This window comes from Ursus arctos, unplaced genomic scaffold (assembly GCF_023065955.2).
Source record: "Ursus arctos isolate Adak ecotype North America unplaced genomic scaffold, UrsArc2.0 scaffold_10, whole genome shotgun sequence".
NCBI lineage: Eukaryota > Metazoa > Chordata > Mammalia > Carnivora > Ursidae > Ursus > Ursus arctos.
In genome coordinates, this window is record NW_026622764.1 from 72,591,227 (window position 1) to 72,612,664 (window position 21,438).

The 21,438-nt window shown below is 41.7% G+C and overlaps 1 protein-coding gene across 1 annotated transcript in view; it reads right to left on the bottom strand.

Moving 5' to 3' along the window:
• Positions 1 to 21,438, bottom strand: part of ATP8A2 (ATPase phospholipid transporting 8A2) — a 479,733-nt gene that overhangs the window by 207,742 nt on the left and 250,553 nt on the right. The window contains exons 25-26 of the mRNA XM_026493019.4: positions 13,074 to 13,257; positions 8,372 to 8,482 (exon numbers count right to left, since the gene is read on the bottom strand). Coding sequence (XP_026348804.2) covers positions 8,372 to 8,482; positions 13,074 to 13,257 — 295 coding nt within the window. The remainder of the gene's footprint in view (positions 1 to 8,371; positions 8,483 to 13,073; positions 13,258 to 21,438) is intronic.

The window sequence follows — 21,438 nt, forward strand, 5'->3', positions numbered from 1 at the left end:
TCTTTAAAAAAAAAAAGAAAGGGTATCTGATTTCAGAAGTCTTAGGAAAGCTGGTCTCTACTAGCAGAAAAAAGGACAGGAAGAAATACAGAAGAGCAACACAAACGGAGTAAAATGGCAAGAAAAACCTAATTGGTAAAATCAACTTCACCAGAGTGAAAATCTAAGAGTTTCAGGTGAAATAAAAGGTAGTCTAAGGTAGGAATGCGTTTAAAGAATGCAATGAAAGGGACGCCTGGGTGGCTCAGTTGGTTAAGTAAGTGTCTGCCTTCGGCTCAGGTCCTGATCCCAGGGTCCTGGGATTGAGTCCAGCATCAGGCTCCCTACTCAGTGGGGAGCCTGCTTCTCCCTCTGCCCCTCCTCCCCACTCACTCTCTCTCTCTCTCTCTCTCTCTCTGACAAATAAATATATAAATAAATCTTTTAGAAAAAGAATGCAATCAAATTAATCTTTTATTCTCTCTCAAAAGATGAGGTTAAACAAATTCTAAATCTGAATTAATCTTCTAATACTTAGAGTGCATAGTTCTCTTATGAAAATTCCACCAGGAAAGATTGAAGTTAGACCAGAAAAGTATTTCCTAAATAGAAAGCAGAAATATAATATGCTACTTAAATAATCTTGTCTTATATTCTAAACACACACACACACACACACAGTCCAACAGATTCTGACATGTCAGCCTCTACTGAAATGTGTTCAACTGATTATCTGTTTATTGAGCACTGTGCATTTAGTCCTGTCTGGAGGCAAAGTCAGAAAGAAAGGGTTCCTGCCCTTAGGGAAGTCAGAAGCAACTTGATAAATAGAAATAACATTCACCGTGACAAGCACGAGTACTGTTACGCAGGTGCTACATCTGAATGCAACAGGACCTAAAGGAAAGGAATAAGAGAGGAGTAAGTTGGAATAAGTGAGCTTTAATACATGCGGTGATGAGCTGACCCCTCCCGTTGCTGGGGTTGCTTCGTTTCTGCCACAGCACCAGGAGGGGAGGAAAGAGCAGGCACCCGAAAATAAGGCCCAGCTTTGCACACAGCAGACCTCTCAAAGTTCACATCACCCCTGGAGTCCTTTGCATTGATTTGTTTTTGGACCTGTATTTTTTTCTCCCCCCTCAGGGAGGTTTTATGAAGTTAGAGACTCAATTTTTAAAACATCAATGGCTAAATACATTTTTTTAGGATGTTGGATCTTTATAATGAGCCTTTCAGGTAAAACAGCTGCAAAAACATCATTAAAAAAGCATATATTGTCAGATGTAAAAGGCAGCAAGCTAGAGTCTATTTTTATAAAGTTCAAAGTGATGGTATATCTTGTAAGGGAACTCCCTCCAGACTGTGAATATTTCTCTCCCTGTCACCCCTCCCCCCCTCCACCTTTTGCTGATAAACTCCCAGCTCCATAAATGGGCAGGAACCAACTGGGCTTTGGGAGAACATTCCAAAGCCCAAGCGCAGCCAGTTCTGCAGCCATCTTCCTACTGAAACATAAAACCTAGCAAACTACACTTCTTCCCTCTTGTTTACTAAGGGCCTGGTGACTTCTGACATTTATCACGGAGCTGGAATAAACAGAGAGGGTTAAGTGGGACAGACAGGTGTGGGCCTCTCTCTGGCATGCCAACCTAACCCTCTCCTCCAGCCCCCCTCACTTGATCGGCCCCTCTTCATCCTTGAGGGCTTAGCTCAGTTCATCCTGGAAAGCTGAGGCTTCCACGGCTGTAAAGCAGCACTTCTGAGAGTCCTCATTGTGCACCGCACGCTGTCTTCCTGTAAGCCAGCACCCCGCAAGCTGCACTGTAACTATGGGAGTCTAATCTGCATCCCCTACTCACTTCCAAGGCTGGGGGCTCGTTCTGGTTCCTGCATTTGGATCCCACGACCCCAGAATGCTTGACTTGGAGAACAAGGATGCCTGAGGCAGGGAAAGTATTCTTCAGAATGTCCCTACTTCTAGCTAATTCCCATTTGTAAACTACCCACTGGAAAGCCATTCTCAAAATAGTTTTCCTTCCGACTATTAAAATTGTAATTATTGCTCAACAACTATCGGCCCCAAATAGGAACCACCCAGGTAATCACTAACTCGACAAGCTGGGATGTTCGTGGAAAGGGTTTGGCACGAGACTTGTGCATACAGCCACTGGGGCACTTCTCGTGCTGTGCACGTCGCCAACACTCCCCACCAAATGGGGAACTTTGCAGAGCTTATCCCAGGGCCCCTGGTCCTAGCATTCCACCTGCCATGGAGTCGGTGGTCAACACCTGCTTAAAGCTTTTACTAGAAAATGGATAGGTTCATATTTGATGAAGTCACAAACTCTACAGATAGGTCTGTACGTTGACTGTGCTTTTCAATTCACCTTCACCTATTAACATGCTACCATTAAGCCCATGACTCCAATCTAGCCCCTCAAAGAAGGACTCTTTATCAGGAAATACAAAGCTGCCTCTGACAACAAAGATGCACGGGACAGAAGGCGAATGAAGCTTAGCTCTCAGGAATTTTGTCTTCTACCATAAAGAGATCTCTTATGTGTCAAGAATGATATACATTTTTTGAGATATATTTAAGTTGTGCATTATAAGCAAAAAGGGGAAAAGTACTGGATAATGTTTTAAAGTTTTAAAACATCTATTCTTCATTGATTCTAACATTTAAAGCAAAATCTACCCAAAGCTAGTGCTTTCTTTCCCCGTTTACAAGGCAGTCTGGGTTACTCTCGGGAAATAGATGCCAGTTTGGAATATGGCTGAGCAAATCCACAGCATCTTTTTATATTAACATATTTAAATTAGGTCTCCACAAATAAGAAGCTAGTCAGACAATAAGTGAAAGAAGGAGCTGCCTTCAAGTAATTTACATATGATTATTTTCAAACAATAATGATCTGAAAAATGGAGGAAAAACCCCCCAAACCTCTCAGAGGTCCAACAACAAAAAACTGTAACACAGCTAAAAGGATTACGTATATGTTCTCAGAAAAAATAAATTCAAAGTACTTCTCTGAGAGTATTTTGGATTAGAATGGCAGTTTATGCAGGAACTATAATTCATTTTACTGTTTTAGATTTAAGACACAGGAAACAAAGTGCTGGTAAACCTTCTGGAGTATTCTAGAGCACAGGCTTTTGCTTGTTTGTTTTAGACTTGTCAGATATTGATAAGTCTTAAGTAGCTTTCAATGAAATTCTGTTGGTTGGGTTGCATTTGGTCTCAGATTGCTGTGGTTTAAATCTCTGTCTCATCCTGTGATAATATTCCAGACCTCTATGCTAAATATGCATCCCAGTTCCTGGCCAGTATCCCGTACCAGTTTAATGACCCCAAGAAAACTTTACTATTTCTTATATATGGTGCCAAAAATAAACAGACACTCTAAGTGGTATAAAATTCCCATTTTTTCACATCAAAGCCTATATGTTATGGTTATTCTCTATATCAGGAGCCACCAACGAATCGTCGTCATAATTTCAAAGTCTCATCTCTTTTTCAAAGATGATTTGGTGTCTTTTCTTTACATTATACCAAAGTTGATAGGGATCTGTACCATAATTTTTTGAATTGCAGGTTAGATTCAAGTAATTTTCCCTATTGGTTTCCTATTTGCATTATATTATCACTAACAATTTTCTCCATTCCAAATAACCTTTTCTCAGGGGTTCAGAAAGTCTGTGGACAAACAAACGCACACCTAGTAAATGTTTAACATGCTGAGGCTGTGATGCTTGAAACTCTTTGTTCTGTTTTGTACTCTATTCAGGAAATTCTGAATAACAAATGCCTAGTTTGTTAAATAGCGTAGGAACTTTAAAAAATTTAATCAACTCTTCTCTCTTTGGGCATTATCACAGAGCAGTCACATGAGAACCTCAAAAATGTGTAGGAATATTTCTCCAATCTTTACATTTAAGGTAAATTCCTCCCATTGCCCAAATCAAAGAGTTTTAAAAAATCAGTCGTTTCTTTCTGCTTATAAATTATGCTGGGAAATGGTTACATAATGGTCATGATTTATGCCCCAGGTTAAAACTACAAAATTACATTAAAGGTCTCTGCATACCATCTGTCCTACATACTGACATACACATTTTCTGAAATTGCTTTTACTGTGGCCCTTGCCTACTCCAGAATGAAAAAGGAATGCCAGCCTCCAACAGCAACAGAACTCCTGTCTAGTTATTTAGATCCCCTTCCCAGGCCACTTATATAAACCATCCAGCCCTATCTTCTTGCCTTGGTTAACTTTATTATTTTATTTTATTTTATTTATTTTATTTTATTTTTTATTTATTTTATTTAATATTTTATTTTATTTTTTTTTTTAATTTATTTTTTGCCTGCTGCTCCCCCTACTTGTGCTCTCTCTCTGCCTTGGCTAACTTTATTCCTTTTCCTGCCCCCCACCTCAGACACCAGGAAAGCACCCCCTCTAGCTGGCGGACAGGAACCCCATCTGCCCCACAAGGCAATGACATTATGCATGGGTCTAGCCCACAACAGAATTTTACCTTCTGAGAAATATGATCTATCTGGTCACAGCCACAAAACTTAGCATTTAATTGCTAATACAAAACAAAACGACTTGTCAAGTTTGTTCTCCAAACATTCAGTGAACTCTCCAAAGCATTTGGAAAGCCTGGCTGCACATTTTTGTTTCCCTCCACGTGACTAAAGCCACAAAGTGCTTGTGATACTTTTTAAAATGTTTTTAGGATTCTTTATTGTGGTAAAATACACACAACATACAGTTTACCATCCTAATCATTTTTAAGTGTACATTCACGTCTTTGTCATCTGTCTCCAGAAACTCTTTGTGACATTCTTGTCATCGTCTATGCGAGGCAGGCAGAAAACTGCCAGTTAAGTTTCTAACGATAAAATCTAGTTTTAATTTATAGAACTGTATGCCTAATAAGGGTGTATCTAACTGTGTATTAATTGTGCTTCGATAGCAATGATTAAAAACAGAATCAGGAGGGACACGGTGGGAGATGAGGCTGGTGACAGTCAGGATCCAGACCACGAGGGGCAGGGGCATGAAGGGGGACATGGGGATTTCATCAGGAGCCACCGGAACCTTGAAGAGTCCGAGGAGGACGATGGCACTCACTGCCAACATTACTGAGCACCTATGTTCCAGAAACTGCGCCAGCCACTGGAATCACGCACAGGTGCATTCAGGAAGCTCATCCTGGTTGCATTCCAGACGGCTGATGGGGCAAAGCTAGTGGTCTTTGCTATCAAGCAGGTGAGATATAGATTAAGGCAGCAATGGAGGGAATGGAGAGCCAATGTTTATGTATTTTTCGTTTTGCCTATTGATAGGGTAACCACGAAATCAGATTCCATCATTTTGTTCCTATTTTTTCATCACTTGAGCCAATGGTTACTTCAGCCTGAATAAATTTAATGTGACACATCAAATAGCACAAAGGCCGGTCAGCAACAAGGAACCTGGGGTACAGATAATAATACATAAACCTGATCGGGTGTTATATTCAAGGCACTGTGGTAGTAATGCTTGAATTAGATCACTGTCATTTGGTAGAATATTTATGGCTGCTTAGAGGGACGGCTGTTATTCTACAAGGCTCTTTGTGGGTAAAAAGGGAGATGACTTGAACATTTATCAATATAGGAATGGTTAAAGAGATTGTAGGAAAACATACTGTGAAACACCAGGCAATGAACCCATATGTAGTCACGGGGATGATTCCCCCAAATACACCGGTAAGTTTCACTTCAACTGCAGAACATATTACAAAGCATGAGGACATTTATGTAAAAACGTTGATTTGTTTGTACATGTAAACGGCTCTATAAACACAGGAAAAGGTCATAAAGGAATATACCTGAGGGCTGGGGATGAGAGTGGAGGGAGCTTGCAGGTGGTGTTCCATATTGCAGCGAGGACAGAACCATGTATTGCTTCCACAGAAAACTCAAGTTTTAGAGGTCAGTGTACCAAGGGAGCAGATCGTATTAATTACAGGCTCATAGGTCTTCCATACAATCTTTACTGGTTATTCGAATCACGATGATCCTCACAATAATGGCCAAGACTCTATGAGTATGTATGCACACATGCCCACTTGTGCAGTTTTTAATCTGCCAAACTGCCTTTAGACTGCATTTATAAATGACTGACAGTTACTTATATCAGAGGACATTGAGAAGGGAACATACTTGTTGTTGCAAAGGGTTTCTTCTTGAGTTACAAGAAAACCATTGAAGAATACAATTTATTCTCAATTAGTTACAAGGAAACCTTTAGAATGCAAAACTATTCATTGCAAAGGAGCAAATCAAATTATAATAATCTTTGATCTTTTGGTTCAAAACACACTAAAATACCATCCAAGTAGAACTTTCCTGTTTTTAAAGTTATATTTGAAATGCATGCTGATGCCACAGAGGTTGGGCAGACACTGAGTCAATGCTTTCTGGGCTCAGTTGAGGATTTTGTTTTTTCTTGATTTTCAAATTAAATCTCCTCAAAATACTAAGCAGAAGACTGAGACCAGAGTGGTGGAGACTACTTAATTTTTTAAATTTTATCAAGAATGTTTTTAAAGGCTGTTTACAAAAGACCATGTACAGCTGTGGTTCAGCTACAATTGAAAAATTAATTTAAGGAATTCACATGGCATTTTCAGGGCCTCATTCCAAATGGAATTTTCCAGACAGACAAAAATTGTACTCTTCTCATCCTTAGTCCTCTTGAAGTTGTTTTTTTTTTTTTTTTTAAAGGCAAGATAGGAGGTGTAAATGACTAAGAAGGGCCCCGGAGAAAGCTCTGGGAAGCTAAAGGGTTGGGAGCTTCATGTAAAATGTCGTGATAAGAAGTCTAGACTATCTGTAATTTGCTGATTTTGAGGAAAACCAGATTATTAAGAAATCCTGTGAAGCCAACCACTACAGTAGGAGCTGAAAATGCATGTGGGACTTGGGATGGCATGTGGGAGCAGGGATTCCCACACTCCTTTAGTCCACAGCACTGATTATCTATGACCCCAAGTGACATTCAGGAGTGACTGCTATCACGGAGGCAAAAAAAAAAAAAAAAAAGCCCCAGAAACAGAAGGACAAACACACTCAAGTGCCAAAAAAAGAAAAAAATAGCAGGAAGATAGAAACTATAAAATCTGTTACACACAACATCTCGAAGTTCTTACTTGGAGGGGACTGAGTTGAGTATTATAGCCTGAGATGAGCAGACAAGGCAAGCAGGATGCCCTTCGTGTAAATGAGAACAATGTACAACTTGCAACACTCAGGAAAGATACTCATTAGTAGTTTGGTTACAGACTGAGTGATGTGAACCTTTATGTTTCACCTGAATATTCTATAGGAAAGAGGTAGACAATTGGGTAAAGAATTGTGTAGTTACAGTCACATTAGCAAACCACTTGTTAAATTCCCTGAGCTGCGTCAGGACCACATCAGATAAAGTTCATCTATGTCTTGGTTATTATTTCTGCCAAGAGTTGAGAAACCAGACACAAAATAACTCATAACAGACTGAGGTATTAACACCAAATGCAATTAACATTGCTTTTCTATTTCTTCACAGAGTGACCGCCTGCTTCCTCTTTTCTCAACATAATTGGAAATCTATTAGTCACGTTGGCCTCAAAAGCCACACCTTTGCAGCAGAGCAGTCCTTAAAAAGGAGGAAAGATGTAGCTGGTCTTCCCACTGAGTTCAAACAGAAAGTGCCCATTCTGCTTTTTCTTGCCCCTCCCCCCTCCTACTCTAGTCCCTCTAATAAGTAAAATAAATGTGCTTGTAATTGAATCAACATCTTCTGAAAACCAGTTTGACAACCCAAGAAGTTCACGGAGATATTTTTAATTACCTTATTTGTTTACTTCCCACTTACTCCCACACCTCCCCCATTTAAATAGTATTGTCCAAATATCCCAGAGGCGATGAATCAATGCTTGGGTAACTTGCAGATGCCATGAGAAATAGAGCAAGAAATCAGGCCCTCTCGTTCTAGGAAAGAAAAGAACGACCGGGTTGCCTGGAAACGTCCCTGTGCCCACCAAGACAGGTGCGAGCATCTGCTGCCCGGGCTCTGACCCCCCTGGGAGGAGCAGGCTGTGAGTGACAACATGCTACGTGGGCCAAGGACACCAAGGCTGCCCGCATTGTTTCCTCGACATAAGGACCTCGACCTGTGAGGTGTCCCCTGCTTCATGGAGGTCATGTGTGTCACAGTTTCCTGTCTGTCCCAGCAGGACCTTTTAATTTCACATGAACAAAATCCTTTCTTGCAATTACCTAAAATATGTGAAGATGCCCTTTGCAAAAGCCGCCCCCGTTTCCCCCCTACTTGAGGAAGAAGTTGGCCTGGCTCACCTCGATAATGTAGAGGACCACGTTCTTATAGAAACAGTACAGGATGCATTTGGTCACCCGATTGTAGCTCCAGGCACCGTGGACCAGCAGCAGCTTCTCCAAGTAGGAAAACTGAGGGGGGAAAATGGCAAAGTTCAGGAGCGTCCATCCTTTAGGAACAAAAGTCACAAAATGTCCTTCGGGGACAGACAAGGTTGAGGAAGCCAGATTCTGCAGAGAACTTGAGAAAACCATTCACTTCCAGAAACTAAAGACAGAGCTTTCAGGTCCAGTGAGGACAACTGAACTCTCCTCTTAAATCTACAAACTTAATATTTCCCCCAAAGGCCAGTGTGGACTTCTCATTGTTATTCTTGTGAATTCTGTTTACACAAATACTTTTTTAGGGTCTTAACTCTTAGGAGAAGGTGACCTCTTAAACTGGAAGAAAAGCAAAGCATGGTGGCAACCAGATGCTTCTATCCCATCAGATCTGATGGTGACTTCAGGAACAAGGACAGGAGCCCTCGCACACCAGTACCTTTTTTTTTTTTTTTAAAAAGGATGCTCATAGATACACGACCTATTTCCACTGTCAGCTCACACATTAAAAGCAATTGCACATGCACAGAGATGCAGAGACGCTCAGGCACAAACACACAGCCTTACCCGCCACACCATTTTGTTCTCCTTTTTTGCTTCCAACTAGTACAGAGTACCTCTTGCTAGAGTGCGATGCAGTCAAGAAAAGCAAGAAGCCAACAAGCGGCTGATACTAAGGTGACAGGGATGGAACGGCTCTTGCAATTTGAAATACTGAGAACTATTCAATAAAATCCCTGAATCCTCTTTGGGCAGGGGGTCTTTGGGCACCACTTAAATCCTATCCCCTCAGCCTTCTCTTTGCCTGGCTTCACTTTCGGAGCCTACTTCACAAAGGTCCCCCAAAGCATGAGCTGGAGGAAGGGAAGTGAGTTTTTTGTTGTTGTTTTGTTCTGTGAACTATGATGCGCTCTGGCATGAAGGCACCATTGGGGCGATCCTGTTTGTTTGTTTATTTATTTATTTTGCTTTTTATTTTTTATTTTATTTTATTTTTTTAATGTTTTTTTATTATGTTATGTTAGTCACCATACAGTACATCCCTGGTTTCTGATGTAAAGTTCGATGATTCATTAGTTGCGTATAACACCCAGTGCACCATGCAATACGTGCCCTCCTTACTACCCATCACCAGCCTATCCCATTCCCCCACCCCCCTCCCCTCTGAAGCCCTCAGTTTGTTTCTCAGAGTCCATAGTCTCTCATGCTTTATTCCCCCTTCTGATTACCCTCCCTTTCTTTATCCCTTTCTTCCCCTACCGATCTTCCTAGTTCTTATGTTCCATAGATGAGAGAAATCATATGATAATTGTCTTTCTCTGCTTGACTTATTTCACTTAGCATTATCTCCTCTCTTAAAAAGTTAAAAATTGAGCTACCCTATGACCCAGCCATTGCACTACTGGGTATTTACCCCAAAGATACAGACGTAGTGAAGAGAAGGGCCATATGCACCCCAATGTTCATAGCAGCGTTGTCCACAATAGCTAAATCGTGGAAGGAACCGAGATGCCCTTCAGCAGATGACTGGATTAAGAAGTTGTGGTCCATATATACAATGGAATATAACTCAGCTATCAGAAAGAATGAGTTCTCAACATTTGCTGCAACATGGACAGCACTGGGACGATCCTGTTTAAATTCATGATTTCTGCACACTGATTAGCCTTGGACTGCACTGACACCCCCCTTGGTTGCCTTGAACTAAAACCTTAATTCCCCCGTACCAAGTCCCAGGGCAGTCCTTGGGCTCGTTCTCTTAGAAGAGATAATCAGGCTAGATTGAGAACATCCATAAACTTCAGAAATGCTTTTGCTGTTGCAAACTTCCTATTAATTTCTGATTACTTTTGAAATTAAATTTAACTATCGGTAGAAAAGAAAGACTCTGATTGGAAATGTAATTTTTTTAAGGAAACATTCTCTTTCAAGAAGAAGCCACATAATAATTTTCATTAGCCCTGAAGAAGGGATCTTAATCGGACATGACATCACATTTCGTGAGTTCTTCCAGGAGATCGGGGTAAGGCGGGTCACTCAAAAGCTATATGGCCGCTTCAGAATGGCAGGAGTAGGTGCATATGGAAAAATAAAACTCTCCATAAAAGCTCATTAAGGATTCCAAAGGGGAATGGGGAATCATAAAATAACTGGCTAAACAAATAAAAAGGAAGTTTGTGTTTGACCCGGACCCCCTGATGTTAAACTTCAGTGGGCACAGAGAACACCTGCTGGAGTCATCCGGAATGACTCAACGTTAGCGCTACAATGATTTGTTTTGAGGGGAAAAAAAATACATATATCCTAAATCAAAATGCTATTTTCAGGAGGTCATTCAAAAAATGTTAAGAAGGTAGGGGATGGGAATGATCGTCTCCTGAGGAGAAGAGGCAGCTGGGGCCAGAGGCACCATATCCTCCGGCTGCCAGCACAGGCCGCCCATGGTCAAGGCAGCATATCAGCAGGCGGCTGTCAGTCCCAGGGGCTGCGCTGTGGATAAAAGCACAGGCAGGCAGGGAAGAAGTAGAACTGGAGCTCTGCCTATTTCATCATTTTCCCCAAGGACTGGGAGCTAATGTTTTTTCTTCTGTATATAACCTTCCAGGGCACTGCCTCAAAAACCCAATCAAAAATGTATTCATCCAAATGCAGTAAAGTGACAAAGCCCAAGATGTTAACTTCAACCAGAGACATTTATCATTTCATTGGGGGCAAAGAGACGCATAAAATTGTGGCCTCTCTTGCTTCTAACTGAAGTGCAGGAGGCACTGTGTCGGGTGGAGACGGTGTAAGGCAAAGAGCAATGCTACCCTGAAGCAACAGGACTTCTACCTGATCGTGGGCAGGACCACGGACAGGAGAAACGAAGACCCATAGACACGTGCGGCCATTCGTCACTTCCTCTGGCAGTGGTGACTATTACACCGGTGGGGCAAGAAAATCCCTAACTCTAACTACCTCTCCCCTTCCTACGCTTCTTTGATGCTTTTAATTTGAAGAGAGCAATTGCTCCAGATTCCACAGCCTATTAGTATGCAGTTTCAATAAAGCAGGTCATGGAATCTCCCTTCCCCAGACATTTTAAAGAAAAAGACAGACAAATATTTGCCTGGAACTCCTAGGAAACCTCTAAAGATCCCTGCCAGCCACATGATGCTATAACTCAAGTATTTAATAATGCTGGGGTGTATAACATCTACAGTTGCTGACAGACTACAGGAAGCAGGAGTCCCACAGGCCTCGGAGTGGCTGACTCGGGAAAGTGAATGGGCAGGTGTGCAGGGCTGGTCCCCAAGGTCACGTCCAGGTCTGGTGTTCTCTGACCCTGGATGCGCGGACCTGAGGCAGGTCACCCAATGTGAAGGAGCCCCAGTGTTCCCACCTGTACAATCAGAATTCCTTCCCCTACCTACTTTAGCAATTATCTTGAGGATTTATTTGAAATCCACAGAGAAACAAGATTGATTTCATGTACTTTCCAGAGCCATGAGGATTTTGTAATTCCTCCCTGTGTTTGCGGAACCACGAGCTGGGAGGGAATCTGAGAGGTGATCTAATGCAGAGCCCCGCTCTGGGGAGGTAGGCCCCAAAGCTGCACAGGACCAGCCTGCAGCCCTGGGTTGTTGGCAGCTCTTTCACAGTTTATATGCAGCCCCTGATTTCAGCTTGCCGGGATAAAAAGCCATTATTACCTTTGCTCATGTGATTAAGGTTAACACATTCTTCAAATGACTAAACCCTGGAAGGACATGAGGGAACCTAGCTAACCACCAAATAAGCAGGCATTTTACCATGACATACTGCAGTCTGTTGACAGGAGGAAATGATCAGTGCCCACTATGAGGCCTAGATTTTCTGGACGATCAAGCAGGCCAAATGATCTAGATATGTCACCTAAGGCCGGGAGGTTGGCTATTTTCCTTCACTTTTTGGCTGTCATTGAGGAGTAGCTTTGCTTTCATCCTCAGGCCATCTGTTCAGTGAACTACAAAGTGCATCAGGAACCTCTGCAGGCAGCATCTGATCCAGAGAGGAATGGGCTGAACTTGGCCTAACAGCAGGAGGCTGTTTGCCACTGACCGGGGGTTATGGCTACAACACCCTGGTTATGGCTACCGAGAAGGTGGCAGTTGTAAACCACTGCTTTCCTCTGGCCTCGAATGCCTGAGGAGAGAATTTTCTAGCACCTTCTGAAAAGAGGACAGATTCTGGGATGGGGATGGTAGAGAATGGATGTAATGAGCACAGCCATTCTTTAGCAGGGGATGGCTCAAGGAAAAGCCCATGCAGCAGATGTGGGAGTTGAGATTGAGAGACTATCATTAGTAGGATCAGACACCTATCTGTCAGGAATGACGCCCTGCCTGGAGGACAGAAAGGTTGGCCAACCTCACAGCTAGCAAAAACCACCACAATCACCATAACAACCAGCAGCACAGGGCCTTTAAACTGCACAAGATCAAGGCCACAGAGAAATCCGAATACTCTGGTAATTTTGTCTAGACACAACCTCAAAAGGGGTGGCAGAGTTCTTACGGCTGGACTGAAGGTCAAGCATCAATAAGACCTTCATACCCATTGGATGCCTATGACAAGACAGCTGGTCAACCATGCCTCTGACCTGAGCGATGGCATAATCCGAGTTGTTGGTTGCTTGCATGCCTTCATTCCCGCTGATTCCTACACCCACGTGAGCTGTCTGGATCATTCCAACGTCATTGGCACCATCCCCAATGGCGAGGGTGATGGCCTTTACTCGCTTCTTAACCACATCCACTATCTCAGACTTCTGCAGAGGAGACACCCTGTAAGAGAAGAAAGAAATGATGACTATATGCGTCTTTCCAGAGGAAACGGCTGTAATCTACATTTAGCTGCATTAAAAGGGCAGTTATTGGACAATTTCCAAATCCAATACATACATTTTATGCTCATGTGCAAAGAAGCTTTCAGAAAACAGTAGCTTGTGGCTTTCAAGTATTTGCCAACTACACAGATGAAATACACAAGTCAAAACTAACTTAAAACACAGCCTGTTTGTAATCACTCTGCCCAGTGGGAACCATACGTGCAAACTCCTCAGAGGCACATGTGCCCCCCCGCATGATAAAGGCCAGGAAGCTAGTTACAGAGGGCTTAGGGAATGTCTTCCGAATAAATCAGAAAACTAGCACAGACCCCATATTTGCTTTGCTGTTCATCACATACAACCTAGGGCTGGCAAGGGAATTTTCTGTAAAACCTGCTTTCACAGAAGGGAAAAAAAATTGGCAGGACTTGAGAAGTACAGAAAAAGGACCAGAGTGAGAGAGAAGAAGAAAGCCTTCCCCTTCTCCCTCTCGGAAATAGAGGCAGTGTCTGAATGGCAGCCAAGGCAGGAGGATTTTAAGAAGAGGGGGAGGGTGTTGCAGGGACAGAAGGTCTACCAATGCTCAACTGTGCAGAAGCACAGCCCAAAAGGGGGTCTTTGCTGAAGAGGGGTTGTTTCTGTAAGGAATCAAAGAATGTGAGCTATTTGTCATAAGCCCTCAAGTCATCTGGGAAGAAGACCCAATATAAATCTATGGGGTCTAAAGCTCAGCAATGTTAATTATAATGAAGTCTTTGTTCAGAGGGTAAGACCAGACAACACAATGACTTGATAAAACTACTAGTACTTCAGGACTGATTTATTTTAAATTCTGAACTGGTGAGCTGATAGTCACTTTGGGAAATTTACAGGTAAACTCCTGAATGACTAAAACACACACACACACACACACACGCAAACACGCGTGCACACACATACCACACACGTGTGCACGTGCACACACAAACACACAGTAAAAGGCCCTTCCGGGTTTCCCAGAGATATACTAGCTGCACCCACATACGCACTATACTTGTAAACTAGAATAGACACTTAAAGACTTTCTCAGTAGAACTATGACCTCTCATATGGCCTCTGTCAAAATATCAGTTTCCAACAAAAAACTTAAAATTTACCTTACATTTAATTTTACCAACCTAGAGACCTATCTGTGTTTGGGGAGATGGCAAGTTGAATTTAAAGCACAGTTACTCTGAGAGCTCTTGCTCAAAGAAATGAAAATTAGCAAGTTAGAAAAACAGAATCTATAGGTTGAAAGGCCTTTAGGAGCTAATGTTGTATGATCTACTATCTCTTTTATCATTTTCACAGTGATTTTCAATAATGGGAGTTTACTGCCTCCTAGGGCAATTGCAACCATTAAAAATTATTATTATTACTTTTTTGTGGTTGATAAGCTGAGCATACCTCAAAGTACTAATCCTGTCCTCTGGGTTAGGCTAGAACAAGTATAACTTTTTTCAAATATTAGGAAGGCTGAACTAGAAAGACACCTTATCAAATCCTTCCTCCAAAAGTTCAGTATCTGCTAGCTCACCCATGATTTAATAGGCATGCTTCAGAACTTACAAATAACTTCCAAGTACGATCTTCCAGACAGCTACAAACTGAGCAGAACAGAACAGAATCACCATCTCCCTGGAGCAGATTACTAGACCTAGGTAATATATATATATATCCTAACAGGAAATCACTGGAAGCTTTACTCTGTCCATCACTGACCCTCCAGGCATCTAAATGTAAGCAATTTTCATGGACAGGGATATAAGCTGTAGCTCTTCCTTCCACACTTGGGCAAGGGCTACTTGGAGCCAAGGGCTGACCTGGACATTCCTCTCTCATTAAACTCCTGATTGGCAGACACAGCTCTCACAATTCTCATCTGCTACACAAATGTGATTTTCCATTTCATCTCTAAGCTCAATAGAAGCAGAGATCAAATATGGTATGGAGAAAACAATGTAGGATTCGAAGTTAAATAACTGGGCATGACCTTCTCCTGTTCCCTATACTACTTAAAAAGAGGAAATAATTCTGAATTCTTGTCTTTCCATCAGTAAAAATGGGGAAATGAGAACCAGCCACCTCATGAGATGGTTGATATATATATGTGAAATCATTATTTTAACTTGCCAGTGTGAAACAAATGTTGTCTCCTACCCCACCTGCAAAACTTTTATTGCTGGAAAAAGAAAATTGGACACATCTGAGAACTGCATACCATCTAATCCATGGTTCCCTGTAAGCATCATGGGGTGCTGCAGTGGGAAATTATTGATTTTCAAGGAAAATACAGCAATATCTCTCACATAGCACAACATACTAGCTCAAAGTAGCTCACAGTTTCAATGTTAGATCATGCTACATTCCTTTTTCTTTAAAGATTTTATTTATTTATTTATTTATTTATTTATTTATTTATTTATTTATGAGAGATAGAGAGAGAGTGCGTGGGTGAGCCCACACACAAGGGAGAGGCAGAGAGAGAATCTCAAGCAGACTCCCCACTGAGCATGGAACCTGACGCATACCTCAATTTCTTGAGCCTGGTATCAGGACCTGAGCCAAAATCAAGAGTCAGATGCTTAACCAACTGAGCCACCCAGGTGCCCTACTACATTCCTTTTTATGACATATCTTTGTGAAGCTGAGTTTTCACAGCTGCTATGACACAAGCAAATAGCTTGTGAAAAACCAACGTGGAACAGGAAATGAGGGACACAGCATTCGTGCTTTCTCCAAGGTTGGAGAAGGTGTACAACGCCCAACAGGTGCACATACCATAGCACTGGCAAGTCATTATGGTTATTTAAGGACGAAAGAAAGGATGATTTCTTTCTGGCTATGTGCGTTAGTGTTTCAAATGCCTGCTAAGTTGTTAGGACATAAATACTTCTTAAATTGTCTGACCTTCCCTTCCTAACAGTTAGAACTGTTCGGTGTTATTTCTTGGCTTATGGGCTTTGCAAAGGAATTACTGAGACACTAGGGTATGGTGAATGCAGAGAATCTGGGAACCTCTGTGTTGATCCCTTCTCTCCATGGTTACATCAATCACTCTTCCAGTACAATCATTCACTCACTGAAGTAGAGCTTCACCACTATTTAATCTCGAACTCTTCTTTTGCATCCACGAACATATCACGGGAGCACATCAGACCGACATTTAAACAGCACTCGGTAGCCTGAGGCTGTGACTCCTTGAGATTTCACATGCCACCCAAGTAATCCGGTATGCTGGTCTCTTTATCAGCTGACCTAAAGTGATGTAGAGCCAAAGGAGGTCTATAGGGCAAAAGGGGAGTGTGCAGGGCAGAAGGCTCAACCACACGAACATGGTGCTGGGGAGGCAGGAAGGGCTACGGGGGTGGCATGGGGAAGCTCCTACACAAGTCCATGGTTTTCTTCAAGGTTAAAGTTGGTGCTTTTGTGTCAAGGGGTTTAGCAATAAGCCAACCAACAAGCAAGTAGCAAGTCAAATATACTCTCTACATTTGCCACTCTGGGATTTGAATCTCCAGCAAATCAAGTCATGATTGTGATGACTTTAAGCAAAATCTATGAAAGTCCAACAGCTGCCTTTTCCCAAAAAGCAAGAATAAAGGGAGGACCTGACTGGGGTATATAAACCAAGTCATACCCCAGCATTTTAGAAGCATGAAATTCTCATCAAGGATTTATTATGCCCTCAGCTGTGATGCCTTGAGAAAATATAATTCTAGCACACACAAGGGGCTCAAAACAGATGTCAAACAGCTAATTTCTACAGAACTGAACAGGCACCATTACGCTTCAGCCATACATACTATTTTAGTATGCCAAGTTGCCATGAAGCACAAACCAGCTCTTTTTTAATCTTAATTTGTAACCTGGAGTCACATGCCACACTTAAGTATTCCCAGCATATAGTACATTCAACCTATAAAATAAGAATTTCAGACCACAACTGAGCTAAGCTAGGCACTTGGGACAGTTCTATAACCTATTTTAGTGCCTTATGAATAAAAACACAAAATCAAAGATCTTTAATCAACTGGAGAGATATTCTACCTACTTTTTTGGCTAACACAATAGATTCTAAAATAAAAAATAAGTTTTCCTTTAGAGACTTAAAAAAATTCAGTATCCTGAAGTATCGAATTTTATGGGATATATGTTCCTGATATATTTTTTTAAAGATTTATTTATTTGAGAGAGAGAGAGAGAACTTGGGGGCGAGCAGAGGAAGAGGGAGAGAATATTAAGCAGGCTCCATGCTAAGAGGGGAGCCCCACATGGGGCTCAATCTCACGACCCTGAGATCACGACTTGAGCTGAAACCAAGAGTTGGACATTTAACCAACTGAGCCACCTAGGCACCCCTGTGTTCCTGAAATTTTAAAACTTACTTTTTAAAACTATTTCAAATATAATAGTTAAATAGAACTTTGATAACTGCTTTTCTAAAATTAATGATCACGCATTAATTTATCTGATCTACAAAAGCCCTCATCTCAGAATGAATTTCTAAATTCTGAATTGCAACATCATCTGAGAAAACTTAAATCCCTTCCCTTCTCAGAGCTCAGGGGTCTCTTCTGTCAAAGAGGGGTAAACCTCTATTACTGATTTGTAGACTGACCTCAGTAGGGCCAGGGGAGTCACAAGAAACTCCACCCAGGGGCACACAAGAGAACTTCAACTAGAGCCACAATACTCACTCGTTAACCAGATTCACTAAATGCTTTTACTAATTGGACTCCCAAACTTCTTTATTCCATATAGAAAGTCCTTATGACAGAAAAGGAAGTTTAAAGACCACTGACCTAGATCAATAAGTCTCGAATTTTAAGTAAGTATCAGAATCACCTAGAGAGCTTGTAAAAATATAGGTTTTGATTCAGAAGTGTGCATTTAACAAGCTCCCAGGTGATGCTGACACTGCTTGTCTATGGACAACACTGATGTAGTTAGCACTGACCCGGACAAGATCACAAGATCCCTCTGGTTCAAAGTTTTAATTAGCTAAGCTTACATTTCCATAGCATAAGACACATGTAAAATTTTCATAAAGTGACATTTAACAATTACCAGGAACACTGAATCTCATCCCCTTCTTTCAAGCTTTGTATATGTTGGTTCTTCTTTGCTTTTAACCCCCAAATAGTGAGTACAAAATAGGGTTGGAATTTCATTTAAAATAGTATTCCAATCTGAGTGTCTCACATAAGAGGCTGAGAAAGAGGAAGTACTAACCAAAAATATGATCTACAGGACTTTGTAAGCTTTTTTTAGTGATGCAGAAACCAACGACTATGATTTAAGGAATGAAAAATTCGATTTTCCTGATAACTTAAAGATAATTATCCTTATGAAAGTGATTCTCTTTCCTTAAAAAAATTAAAATATTATACCTTATTTCTCATAGCAGCCAGTAATCCTAAATGTTTCGAAAATTGCAACATCTTAAAAAAAATCTCAGTTTGCAGATAAATGAACACCTTAACATAGAGATCTAAAATCTAAAATCAATTAAACTACCCTATGTATCTGTTTAATAAGTGCTTCTGTGGCTGACCAACACCCATTCTGACCCCTGTATTCTTTCCTTAGATGCATTTAGTGCACTGATGCAGGGCCAGTTGTCCAGGTCTCCTGGACAGTTTTACCTTTCTGGAACATTCTATCCTGGTGCTCTGACCCAAAATGTATGACTCTCAAATTTAATCTCATGCCTCAGTTCTTTAAGTGCATCTCACCATAGCCTTTAGCTCCAAAAGCAGATCATGTTGGCAGCTTGGGACAGTCCCTAGAGCAGAGCGGCAGATGGGAGGCTTCAGGGGAGAGGGGGCCGCAGGAAGGGGTGTCTGGGCAAGCCCAATAGGTACCTGAGGCTACCTAATGTGTAGGCACAAAGAAGTGAAATTTAAACTCCCTCACTCAGTGGTTCTCAAATAGACTTAAATGCCCCTTCATTATAAAAATGTACACATAGAGAAAGAGCTATCTTATACACAAGGAAGCCATAAGAGATGGTGTCTCAATGCCTCACAAAGATGTAATTGAAGATGTGGTTCAGGCTTTACTTCAAAAATTCAGTGCCTGACCAAGATGCGGCCTCATAGGGTTGGGGGTGGAGCAAAACATTCTCAAAAGCACAGAGGAAAAAACCATCCATGAGATAATGGGTTTGAGAGGGTAGCACCATGCACCTAGTTGCTAAATGAGCAACATAGACAGACTTTCAGGGATGAGCGTCTCTGGCTTTGGTTGCTTTGGCAGTGAAGGGTTCTATCCTACCGCAGCATTTCCTCCAAAAACTGAGATGTTATGGAGGCTCTGCTGTGGAAGGATTTCTCTCCATCCTTAAAATGTTCAAACCACATTTGATTGGCAATATAAAAGATGGGGTTTCCTACAAAATGCCATATGACCGAAGTTGCTATTCTTTCAATAACCTTATAAAAAGGCTGCCTCATAAAAGAGAGGACAGGATGACAGACCACAAGGGGGAATGTCATGGACACCAACGTTTCAGGAACTGATCCTGGAATGATTTAACAGGTACGTCTCTTTCAATTAACTCAATGTATGCAGTGTAATGATTATACGCGTTATGGGGGATGTGTTTGTCTCCCTCACCTTCCCCTTCCCCTTCCCCTCCTTTTCCATCCATCCCTCTCACACCCCACCCCAAATGCTAACCCTGTCATTTTTATGGCAGATGTTCAATAAACAGTGACTACCGAAGTCATGATTCTAAGATGAATTATATCTCTAATCATAACCATGAAGAATAGGAAAAAAACACAATTCTACTTAAAAATACACTTTCTTTCTTTTGTTTTTAAATATTTTATTTATTTATTTGACAGAGAGTACAAGCAACGGGAGTGGCAGGCAGGAGAAGGAGACTCCCCACTGAGCAAGGAGCCCGATGTGGGACTCAATCCCTGGAGCCTGGGATCATGACCTGAGCTGAAGCCAGATGCTTAACCAACTGAGCCACCCAGGTGCCCCCATGAACTTTCCTATAAATGGAAACATGCTATTGGTGTGTAATTCTGAAAGACTACTTCTACTCACAGATGGAGATAATGAAAGCAATACAAAAACAATGGTGCACCTCTGTGAGATCTAAGTTTATCACCCACAGAAAGGAGTTAGAAAGAGCCCACTATTCCTGTGGTCTAGGGTTGGACACTGTTTGCAAACTTCCTCACTGAATACGCCAGTGGCCTTGATTCTGTTTTCTACCAATATCCTTAAAAACGTTATAGGCTTATTATAGGCTTTTTATGACAGCTCTTAATGACATGTAACAGACAACAATCCTTGGCTTCACATAGGGCTCTCCTGGGAAGGGCTACCACATAAGCCTGGGCTTTTGTCCCCTGCCTCTTTCGATCCTCATGCTTTGACTACAATAAGCCAACAGTTAGCTCCTGAGTATCATCTTGCATAAGCACTTTGAGGGCTTAACCCATACCAGCTTACCAAGTCTTTTCTTACCCAGTGTCTCAGGGATGTCGGGCAATGAAAATCATCCAAACAAAGTCTTTACATTTAAACACCTCACCCCGTATTTGCTCCTTGCAGCATGATTTCAGTCTTAAATCACCTTCTATCATAATCTCAAATACCTACATACCTTTGTACTATTAGTAACTTTTCAACCCAGTGCCCAGTAGAATAAGCATTGACTTTGCTGGCAGAGTGAAATGATGGACCTAGATCTCATTATTGGTGATACAAATCTGCATGAAATAGCTATGAACCCGGATATAATCCAGCCACCCTTGAGACATACAGGCCAGTATGCCACCAGAGCTGCTAAGCAACTAATCGAAGAGCCCAGATGTTCTGATGGCATTGCTTATTTGGGGATGTTCTGACGACATTCCCTGTGTGAAGGCTGGCTCCCTTCGGTTACACTGTAGGCCGAATACACACTGTTGGTACAATGTGACAAGTCTGACTGTGCCAGGTCAGGCAGGAAACACGTAGCTGTGTCATCATTCTGCTTTGTAGCTTGGTGGTGGAATTCCACAGTCATTTTAGGAATTTAACACATATTTGGGCATATATCAAATTCAAATTGCAGAAAGCTTAAAATTTCCATCCTAAAAGCACGAAG